Source organism: Caretta caretta, chromosome 5, assembly GCF_965140235.1.
Source record: "Caretta caretta isolate rCarCar2 chromosome 5, rCarCar1.hap1, whole genome shotgun sequence".
Classification (NCBI taxonomy): domain Eukaryota; kingdom Metazoa; phylum Chordata; order Testudines; family Cheloniidae; genus Caretta; species Caretta caretta.
Genome location: NC_134210.1, coordinates 74,474,300 through 74,486,474, shown reverse-complemented (window position 1 = coordinate 74,486,474; position 12,175 = coordinate 74,474,300). Strand labels below are relative to the sequence as shown.

At 37.9% G+C, this 12,175-nt stretch overlaps 1 protein-coding gene across 5 annotated transcripts in view; it reads right to left on the bottom strand.

Moving 5' to 3' along the window:
- Positions 1 to 12,175, bottom strand: part of AP3S1 (adaptor related protein complex 3 subunit sigma 1) — a 42,810-nt gene that overhangs the window by 16,072 nt on the left and 14,563 nt on the right. For all 5 annotated transcript variants that reach the window (XM_048851330.2, XM_075128615.1, XM_048851329.2 and 2 more), the window contains exon 4: positions 5,110 to 5,181. In XM_048851330.2, coding sequence (XP_048707287.1) covers positions 5,110 to 5,181 — 72 coding nt within the window. The remainder of the gene's footprint in view (positions 1 to 5,109; positions 5,182 to 12,175) is intronic.

Genomic DNA, 12,175 nt, shown 5'->3' with positions numbered 1-12,175 from the left:
TTATTTTGGCTTTAATATATTATCTAGATCATTCAAACTAATTAAAGCGGAAGAAAGAAAAAGAACAATCCCTCGTCCTCCCCCAGTAGTTTTTATTCATTTAGACAAGGAAATAGTTTATTGCACTATATAAATGCACAATTTCAGTAAGAGAAGCACATGACTAAAAAAGGCTTATACCAAAATGAGGAGAGAAAACTGATCCATCGCCTAACACTGTGAAATATTTATCACAAAATTAGATGTTCTGAACATTTTGCTGAAAATCTGCAAAAACTGATTTCTCTCTCTCACAGGACTCCTTTCCTCCCTCCCTCTCCCACAACATAACATGTCACTTTATTAAATAGAATCAACCAGGAATGAAAATTAAATCTTTTTCAAACAACGCAATTTCATTCAGATGGAAAGAAGTTTTTTGAATTTAGACACTGTTGGCCATTGCTCAAAAAGTGAAAATTTCTTAGTCACAAAAGTAGCTCTGAACAATGTTTTTGCACCAAAAAGTAAGTGGTGGTCATTTTCATAAAGGCAAAAAACATTATGGGGAAATCGTAGCATATTCATTACTAACAAAGGCCTCACTCAAAAAAATGCTACAGTTCCTAGAGCTATGGCTAAGACGACTGAGGAGCTACAGTGTGAGAGGCAACAAGAGCAATGTTGGATTTGGTTAGCCTTGGAGGAGGAGACAGTACATGATGAATGTGTTTTTATCTCAACAGTAGGCAGAAGCTCTGCAGTATGTAAACGCCAATCATCCTTCATTAACCAAGAAACAAAAGGTTCTTTTGCAGAGTTGTGATCATAAAATACCTTGCAGACAAGTTTACATTCCTTTCTCACCCTATCTCACATCAGATATGCCAATTGGGGGAGGAAAAAGCTGTCCAAACAAGGATGTAGAAGGTCCTTAATTTTAAAAATATGCACAATAATTGTAAGATAAAAGTTTAAAACTGTAAGTTATTCAAATTATAGCCTGAATAAACTAAAATATAGTTTATGCATAAAAGCTATATTTTTACATTGTTTAACAAACATTTAATAAGCAAAAGTAGTTTATATATCAGATTTTTGTGAAATTCTATGAGACTCGGTCACTGCTTTTCTGGTTTCTATATGTATAGTACACACACAATATGGTGGGCGATAAATGGTAATCTGGCTCCTTTTCCTCAATGAGTAAGGAGTAAAATTTTCAGACCAATCTTATACAATGAAGAAATAAATTATGGAATATTTCTTCCATCCTTCACTAAGGCTCTTAAGTACAAATATTACCGTTTTCCATTGCCACTTATTTGCAGATTTGCACTATTTTATTTTCTCTTTACAAATATTACTGTCACCATCTTGCCTGCCATGCATCAGAGTCTGTTATTTTAAAAATCAAACTAAAAAAAGAGAGAAATCAATCAGCCCTAGCATAAATGCCAAGTGCAAATCCAGCTTTGGGAAAATATTTCCACTTTGCTCTGGCAGAATTCTTCTTTTGACCTAGCTACTACCTCTCAGAGAGGTGGATTAATTACATCATCAATGGAAAAAACCCCTTCGTTGGTGTAGGAAGCATCTACACTACAGTGGCAAAGCTGCAGCACTTGTAGTGTAGACATAGCCTACGGTTCATAAATTACAAATGGCTGAATAGACTTTATCTACACTTAGACAGAAGCTCTGGATGCCACATTACAGTTTAAAATGAGTCTCAAATTCATTCACTGTAAGATCAGAAAGGAGCATTGGGATCATCTAGCCTAACCTCCTGCACATTGCAGGCCACAGAACCTCACCCACCCAACTCCTGTAATAGACCCCTAACCTCTGGCTGAGTTACTGAAGTCTTCAAATCATGGTTTAAAGTCTTTAAGTTACAGAGAATTCACCATTTACACTAGTTTAAACCTGTAAGTGACCCATGCCCTATGATGCAGAAGGCGGCGAAAAAACCCCAGGGTCTCTGCCAATCTGACCTGGGAGAAAATTCCTTCCCAACCCCAAATATGGCAATCAGTTAGATCCTGAGCACGTGGGCAAGATCCACGAGGCAGATACCTGGGAAATAATTCTGAGCCCTCCCCATCTAGCTTCCCATTTCCAGCCATTGGGGATTTTTGATACTGGCAGTCGCCAATGGGCCACATGCCATTGTAGGCAGTCACCATCCCCTCCATATATTTATCAAGCTCAGTCTTGGAGCCAGTTAGGTTTTTTGCCCCCACTAATCCTCTTAGGAGGCTGTTCCAGAACTTCACTCCTCTGATGGTTAGAAACTTTCGTGTAATTTCAAGCCTAAATTTATTGATGGCTGTTTATATCCATTTGTTCGTGTCTCCATATTGACGCTTAACTTAAATAACTCCTCTCCCTCCCTCCCTGGTATTTATTACTCTGATCTATTTATAGAGAGCAATCGTATCGCCCCTCAGTCTTCTTTTTGTTAGGCTAAACAAGCCACGCTCCTTGAGCCTCCTCTCACAAGGGAAGGTTTCCATTCCTCGAATAATTCTAGCAGCCCTTCTCTGCATCCTGTATTAGTTTGAATTCTTCTTTCTTAAATATGGGAGACCAGAATTGCACACAGTATTCCAGATGAGGTCTCACCAGTGCCTTGTATAATGATAGTAATATTTCCATGTCTCTACTGGAAATACCTCTCCTGATGCATCCTAGGACTGCATTAGCCTTTGTCACAGCCACATCACAATTGTGGCTCAAAGTCATCCTGTGATCAACCAATACACCCAGGAATTTCTTCTTCTCTGTCACTTCCAACTGCTAAGTCTCCAGCTGACAGCAAAAATTCTTGTTGTTAGTCCCTGAATGCATGACCTTGCACTTTGCACTGTTAAATTTCATCCCATTTCTATTCCTCCAGTTTACAAGGTCATCCAGATCTTCTTCTATGATATTCTGGTACTCCTCCATATTGGCAATACTGCCCAACTCTGTGTCATCTGCAAATGGTATTAGCACACTCCCACTTTTTGTGCCAATGTCAGTAATAAAAATGTTAAATAAGAATGGTTGCAAGACCGATCCCTGAGGAACTCCACTTGTAACCTCCCTCCAGCCTGACAGTTGACCTTTAAGTATGACAACTGTAGTCTCCCCTTTAACCCATTCCTTATCCACCTTTCAATTCTCATATTTCATTTTGCATTCATATTCTCATATTTCAATTCTTAATCCCCAGCTCTCCAATTTAACTAATAATTTCCCATGTGGGAACTGTATCAAATGCCTTGCAGAAATCCTGGTAGATTAGATCTACTGCATTTCCTTTGTCTAAAAAAATCGGTTATCGTCTCAAAGAAAGATATCAGGTTGGTCTGACACTTTTTGTAAAACCGTGTTGTGTTTTATTCCAATTATCATTAACCTCTACGTCTTTAACTACTTTCTTTTTCAAAATTTGCTCCAAGACCTTGCATACAAACTAACAGGCCTGCAGTTTCCTGGATCACATTTTTTTCCCTTTCTTAAAAATCATATTAGCAATTCTTCAGTCATAGAGTATGACCTCCTTGTTTACAGATTCATTAAAAATCCTTGCTATTGGACTTGTAATTTCATGTGCCAGTTCCTTTAATACGTCTTTATGGACCAGTTACAAATCCACTGAAAAAAAACTAATAGCCAGAGTAGCTCAAATGAGACGGTTATAATCCTGGTAACCTTGTTCATTGCACTATCTTGAAAACGGTCACAATACAATCCAAGAACTGTAGAGATTAATGCCAGTAGTTTCAAACCTGCAGGCCTTAAGTTAGGCCACTTAGCAGAAGTGTCCTGATTTTTCATCTTCGGAAAAAAATAAATAAGGCCACTTTTGCTTAACTATGGAATTAATGGCCTAATTTTAGGCTGCAGGTTTGAAAATATTGGCCTAAGCCATTAGTGGATTCTGTCTAGATTCAGTTACTTTCTTTGATGAAAAAACTGTTTTGTCATAAAGAGAAACCCACAAGGTTATAATAAAATATTTGTCTATCACTATTTGCAATCTCAATATTATCAGCATAATCAAAAAAATTAATTTTTAGGAGCAAAACCAACTTCTCTTTTGGGATGGGGAAAGCACAATTAATTTATTACTGTGAAATTTTAATGAACTTTTCAGGAGTATCAAATCAGTTCAAACACCAACACAGATCTATTGAAATTTTCAGTGATCAGTGTCAACAGGTAAGCATTCTTTTTTTAAGAAGGATGTGGTCAGCTTGCAATCAGCTATTCAGCTTCAAAAGGTGAGTTTCAGGTAGTACACTTGCCCTTCTTCCTCTTTCCAGTTTTTGCTGCATCAATATCACATTTCCCTTTAATGTTTTTCTTGCTCTTTTGAGATGTGAAAACCTCTCACAAAGAGGGGGAAATGACTGCACACACAGAACAGATATATGCACAAAGTAAACACAATGAAAAAATTGAGAGGAATAACCATTTTCCTCCAATCTCTCTCAACTATAGTCATTTTAGATGTTACTTGTAGTCAGAAGTTTACAGTGTCCTTGTAAATGACAGACTGCATTAGTAACAGCATGTCCTTATACCAGACCAATAAATAAGTCAATTATACCATCTAGCTGGGAATTCACACAGAACCTTCTATTTAAACATGAGAAAAGACATTAATATGTATTAGGGGGTTCAGTACAGAATCCATCCCACCCCCAGTATACTAACTTCATTTCTGAGTTATGTTCATAATAAAATATGTGAAAGGCAATTGCTGGATTTGGAATGCTAAAATCCAAAGTTAATGTCAATTCTGAGTAACATATCATTAAAAAAGAAACCTGGACGAAAATATTTCTTGGAACCATCAGCTTCCCTCATCGAAGAACAATATTCTGGTATCTCAGGTTTTGCATTTATACACACAGTTACATTGCAGACACCTCCTAAGTAAATGTACTAATGAATTTCATTAAAGACATGTTCCAGCACACTTTTTGCACTTTAAAAATAACTTGATAGAAACTGACAAGATTTCACCAACAACAAGGATAGGCTTGTTATACACTCTGTCAGATTCAGGACCAAATGTTTCTTGTCAAGAAGAATGTTTGGTTCAACTGATATTATAGTAGCTCAGCACAGTACCTTGTCTACATGGAAAATTAAATCCAGTTCACAGACGTTTTCAAAACATTTGTCTAGTGTTTCCACGAATACCTGCGGAAGAAAAAACAAAGCAAAAGGTCAAGGTTTAAGAGCAACGCAATCATTCCAATATTTATGAACTTCAGACGTGGCACATATGGAAAATAGAGATCATGTAGATTTTACAAGGCCTACTGTATCTGAAAAACATGTGTGGTTAACACTATTATTGGGATCCTCTAATGCTGGCAGGCCCCAGGCAAAAGGGTATGTAAAGTAAGACAGCTTTTAATACAGCTCTGCAACGTGGCCAAGGGATTACACATATACAAAAGTTAAAGAATAGTCACACATTGAAAGAACATTCCAAGAAAATCTATACTGCAATTTTATGCAGTTGTGATCTGAACTGTTTCTTCTAATTTTATTGGGATGCCAACTATCTAGTAAAAATGAATTTCAGCTGTTTATTTTTACCAATTTATTATTTATATTCCAGTAGCTCTTGACGGCCCCAGCCTGCTTCCACTTCTCTCCTCACAGAATCTCGCCAATTTCTTCCAAGAGAAAATTGCTAAAATGTGACGTGACCCTCACACTTCCCTTGGCTTGCCTTCTCTTCCCCTCCTACAACCCTCTCTTCCTCGTCCCCTGTCACAGAGGCAGAAGTTTCTCATCTACTTTCCTGCTCTATCCTCTCCATTCGCCTCAGTGATCCCATCCCATCATTTCATCCCCTCCCTTCTTCTTCTTCTTAACCTCTCATGCTCCTCTGGTTCTTCCTCCCACTCCCATAACTCAAGCATGACTTAGTCTCTCCCATCTTAAACAACACCCATCATTGACTCCACTTGCTTCAACTACTGCCCATTTCCCTTCTCCCTTTCAACTCTAAGATCACGGAATGAGCTGTCTATAACTATTGTCTGAAGTGCCTCTCCTCGAAATCCATCACAGACTGGTTTCAGCCCCAGCACTCCACTGAAATCACTTCTGCCAAATTCTCTAATGACCATGTCCTAACCTAGCTAAGAACTTGTTCTCCATCCTCTTCCTCTGTCACCCACCTTCTACACAGTCAACCATGCTCTCCTTGAAATGCTGTCCTTCTTTGGCTTACATCGCTCTCCCCTCTCCTTGTTCTCCTAATCGCTCCTTCAGCAGATCTTCCTCATCCCTCTTCCATCTTTCTGTGAGGGTTCCACAAGGCTCTGTCCTTGCTCCCCTTCACTTCTCCCTTTGCATCCTATCTCTGGGTAATTTCATCTGCAAACACAAATTCAATTACCACATCTCTGCTGAGCACTCATAAACCCATCTCTCTGCTCAAGACCTGTCTCTTTCTGTCCAAACTAAAATCTCAGCTGGTGTCTCTGACATCTCCTTGTGGATGTCTAGCTGTCAGCTCAAGCTCAACACAGGTAAAGCAGATCTTAATCTTCCCCCATGTCTTTCCCATTACCTGCTTTCTCAATCACTGGACAACACCACCATCCTGACAGTCACCTCGGTGTCATCTTCAAAGTGAACATCTCTTTATGTCCAAGTCTCGCAGATTCTTTCTGCATAATATCTTGAGATACAGACTTTCCTTTCCATCCATACAAATAAAATTCTCATCCAGGCTCTCATCATACCACGTTGCAATTACTGCAAGATCCTTTTATCTGGTCTTGACAAATGCAATCTTGCCCCACTCATATCCATTCAATATGCTGCTGAATGGACCATTTTCCTACCCCATTGATTTGACCATGTTGCACCTCTCTTTATATCCATCCACTGTGCATTCCCACCAGCGGAAATATAGATGCCTACTGAATTTAGGCAACTACAGGATTAGACGGCAGCGAGCAGGGGTTGAAGATCTCAATGGTGCCTAAATGTTTTTGTAATGTAAATGGATTTAGGTGCCTCTGCCTCTTTATGGATCTAGACCTGTGTTATTTCTTAAATGGATTTAATACAAGAGTTACTATGATAATTAACCTTACAAATAAATATCTTAAATTTAATTGAATACTAACCCCAACAAGCTGCCTCTTTTCTTCATGCTTAAAAAGTACTAATTTTCTTCATATAGCTAACTGTTAAGACACCAAATGTCTTCTAGAAACAGGGCACGTTTACAAATGATTAGTTCATATGTTAAACTGCTTAAATGATGTTTACAATGTGGCTCAGAGAAGCCATGATTGCCCAGGGGAAATTCTCTTAACTTCTGTGTGCCTCAAGAGGGATGTATATATAAGAGCAGTTTTGTCTAGCATGTAGCCACAAAAATAAGTGTATCCTCTATCTAGAGGAAGTTATCCTGATTCTATTTATGTTTAGAGGTTGGGGGTGGGAAAAAGCACAGGTTTCCAAAGCACAGACAACAAAGATATTTATAAATTCTGACCTTAAGACACTCATTTAGTGCCTTGAAAAATGTTCCTTTATACAAAATGACATTTTAAAATAAGGCATAAGAAGCGAAGTGTCTTCAGTAGCGATATTTATGTTCACAGACAGGGGAACAGAAAAGGAGCAACTGAACAGTATTTCACTCTTACACTGTCCCAACAACTAGGACCTCTCCTCACAACAGCCTTAGATCCATAACTTCAGTGGCTGCCCTTAAAAAATTTTATTTAATTAATGCAAATATCAAGGTATCATAATTAGTTATCTAAGACAATACAGGAAAGTTTTGGAAGATAACCACTGAAGCCCAAAGACCTCTGTCTACACAGCATGATCATTAAGCACTAAATACACTGGTAAATTAAGAGAAAACTATTAGTTTTGCAGAGCCCCACAGTTGGAATTTTCACAAGATAAAGATTTCTATTAATAAAATAGTTGAAATTTCTCAGTCTTCTACTGGTGACAGCTGGGATTATGTGTGACACTGGTAGGGCAGAAGCCCAGAATCAGACTGTAAACAGGTTTATAACCTTTTATGTCATATTCATTTTAAAAAGTATTACTCTAGAATACAAGTTATGAGAAGGGAGATTAATTAAAATTAAGTATTTTTAAAAAGTCTCAGAATAACTGCATCAGTGGATAAAATAAGAGCCAACATGCTTACAACACAAAATTTATTTTAGAGTCAAACATGTGCACCAAGAGATAAAAGCACACAGATCTCGAACAAGGCAGTAATTGCTTCAGATGCGTTAGCACTTATGGGTCATGAGAACCGGGGTTTCTTTCTCCTTAAGAGAAAAACTAGTTCAAATGTACTATTGGGATGCCACTGCAGCTGAGACTAACTATAGGACATTAAATTAATCATGAAACTGACATCCAAGGAATTGCTGGCTACCTACTGACTTTCACAAAGCAACTTCATAAAAAAGATTGAGCAACAATGCAGGAACAATGTGAGTCACAGAACTGAGAATTAAAAATGACTTCTGCAGGCAAATAAATCTCAAGCCAAGACCTGGTGACTAGAGATGTAGAAATAGCGTGTTTTCCGTAACTAACTATGCTCCAAAGTGAATTTTTAGCACCCCCTTGTGCTTTACTTTTAGAATTACATGAATTATTACAATAAAGCTGTATTTTATTTTTTGTTTTAATTTTACTCAAATATTAATAAACCTAAATACACACAATACTAACTATAGCATACATAATCAAAACGTCAGCTTGTTCTTAGTGTTATGATAAGACAAATTAAGAGTCCATTGTCAGCATCAGGGCCCACTGTGCTCAGCAACATAACAACACAGTCCTTGTCCTGAAAAGCTTCCATTCTATATGGACAAAGTGGGAGAAAAAGGACACACACACAAGCAGAAGATTGGGAACTGAGGGACAGAACGACTAAATGACTTGCCCAAGATCACACAGGAAGTCCGTAGCAGAGAAGGGAATTAAACTCAGATCTCTGAAGTCCAGTGTTTTAGCCACAAGACAAGACCATCCCTTCTCCTCTTGCATTAAGTACTCACATTCTACTACAGCATTAATGGCTGAAAAAAACAGATAACTAATCAAATGCATCTAAAACACAGATACTATAAAACGATAAATCTATATAAGAAATATTATGGAATGTCTATTTCAGATCTAGAAAATCCTGTTTGTATTTGGTGTCAATAGACCTACTTTCTTAACTCAGGTTTTCGTGTGTCACCAAATCTAGAGAGCACTAGCAAACCTCAAGAGTCTGCCTGTGAAAGGGTTTTTACTACAGTGCAAGCTGTAATGTCATCATTCAGACAACTGGCTCAAAGTGATTTCTGATAGATGCGTGGGACAATCATCCAGACATTTAATACCTAAATGGTTGGACATTAGTAGTTATAGCAGTAAATAAATGCAGCACCACCACACATGGGGCTGACTTTGAATGAAACTTGGAAGCTTTAATAGTGCTGAGTATAACAATCCATGTTCCTAGTGGAGCTGGTCAGCATGAGCACATTACACTTGTTCTACATAAACTATACTGACTTCCCCTCTGCTTCTGGGTGCAATCTGAAGTATCTGGTTTACTCTATAAAACCTTATATGGTTTAGCAGGTGGCTGCTTTAAGGATCACAGAATTCCCTGTGCACTATTAAAAACTGCTCAAGTCAGCTGAGATGCTTTTGCTGAGAGTCTTTTTGATCACAAGCTCCTTGGGACAGGGTCCATCTCTTCTTATGTTTGTGCCAGGTCCTGCACAACAGGACTTGGGTACTGACATCTGGGAACTACTGCACTTGAAGCACTACAAAAGTTAAGTTTCAGAGTAGCAGCCGTGTTAGTCTGTATTCGCAAAAAGAAAAGGAGTACTTGTTGCACCTTAGAGACTAACCAATTTATTTGAGCATAAGCTTTCGTGAGCTACAGCTCACTTCATCGGATGATTTCCACTGAATGCCACAAGTGCCACAAGTACTCCTCTTCTTTTTACAAAAGTTAAAAAAAAATTTTGAGCATTTCCAGCCTCCAGTACATAAGAGGGAGGTCAGACCGTGGAAATCACTCCCTCTGGTGGTCAGCCAAAGCACAAATCTGTCAGTTTTCAGGCAAATCTGTCAAATGGACCTTAACTACAGTTGATTTTTTTAAGTTTTCAATTTCATCAACCAGAAGAAAGTTTTTTGGATTTCTGCCCAGCTCTAACCTAAACTAAAAGAGCTGACCTCGTACCAGAGCCAGTCAGGAATTTTTCAACTAAACATTTTCATTAATAAATGCCTATTTGTTGAAATCAAATCTGTCTGCAGGATAAGGTTGGTTCTGATGAACATCCTGTGGGAAAAAAAGATTTGAAAGAAGTTTTGAAATTGCTGACATGTCCCCTGAATTTCAGTTCAAAATTGAAGTTAATTTACAGTAAACTAAAAAAAAATGTAAAGGAAAAACGTAAGTGAAATATTTTGAAGTTATCAAATGTTTCAACTGAGCCAATCTGAATTTTTCCCCGGATTTCTGGTTTGTGAAAATTTTAGATGGACTTTTTGTCCCAAGTTGGGACAGGAAAATTTTCTGAAATCTCAAAACTTCTTCCAGAACAGGAAAATCATTTCCCACCCAGTTCTACCTTGTATCTTACATACCTGTTTGAATTAATATTAAGCTTTTTGGACCCCAGACTTGTTAAAGATTACAGTAGTCTGTTGCCCCAGGACCTCTAGGTTTAGTGTGCCTCTAAAGATTGCAATATTTGCATGTGATTTACCTTGCTCTACTTGGATGCATCTACGGTCATGATGACTTAAGATTAAGAAATTAAGAAATCCACCTTTCAGACCAAACTGCATTATGCCTCCCATAAAACTGTCTGATTGCACAAATGCAACTTGCAAGGCTCTGTACAGCTTTTAACCACTGAGATCTCAGTATTCTTTGTGGGTACTTCATGGGGAAGTGAGCCTCAGAAGTCAAGACTATACATAAGGGGTAAAATTTTCAAAAGTGCTAAAGCAATTTAGAAGCTTAAGTCTCACTGAAAGTCAAAGGGACTAAGTTAGTTAGGTTCTTTTGAAAGTTTGATGCGACTCTCCCTCACATTGCCATGGCTCTGGTTGTTCACCAAGGTTCTAGTTTCATTTTGCTTACTGTGGCTATAATATCATAAACTCTGCTGAGAGAAAAAAGATGAACCAAGGCCTTGATTTCCTCTTGTAACACTTCAAGGGAGATTTAAGAATAACTCACATTTAACCCTGTAGACTTTACATACCCACTGATAATGATGCTAACCCATAGCACTCTCCCTTTTCTAGTTAATCACAAACACCAATACAAAGAGCCTTTAAACAATTTGTATAGAGCCTTAAAAGTGATTGTATACAAGAAGTGTAAAATTCATAACACTAAAATGTCTGCAGTATTAAGGTGAAAGGTTTCACTAGTCCCTCCTGACATGAGAATCCTCTGAGGCAGAGACTGGAAGCTGGACAAACATGTACAGTATATCCTCTGAGTGAAAGTCAAAGATTAATATCCATGGAACACCTTGATCTGTTAAAGGTGACCTAGAAAGCATTTATAAATATATTGTTTCCTTCCCACAGTTGTTTATGTTTCCAAGCATTATAGCTTCCACAGGGAAGATGTCAAACTGGTATTGGGAGATGAAATGGTGTTCATAGGTTGAATTACTTCTTGTGATAGACGTGCTTTTGTGAAGAAGTTTGAGAACAAAGATTTAATTTTGATGATGATTGCACACCTACCTAGAGGCTTCAGTATGCATAAAGCCATTGTCCTAAAGACACGAAAAGGAAACACAGGCTAGACAGTGCCATTGGATAGTGGAATTATTGGGAGGTTGCTGAAGTATCATCATTGTACATATCAGAGCACAGCAAGAAAGAAATCAGTTGGAGTTGCATAAGTGGCCCTGCAAAATGCAAGGGATCAGACTGGATAACTCAAGTGGTCTTTTCTGATCCTATTGTTTCTAATTAAGAATGAAGATGTATATTTTGTAGATAGAGTGAATATTCAGAAATACCTGAGAAGTTGCATTAAATATTAATTTGCTGCTCTTCTCACTTTGTAAATATTTTAACACATTTGAGTAAGAAGATATGCTACAAAACAAAGCAACTCTACTCTGTAGAGCAAACA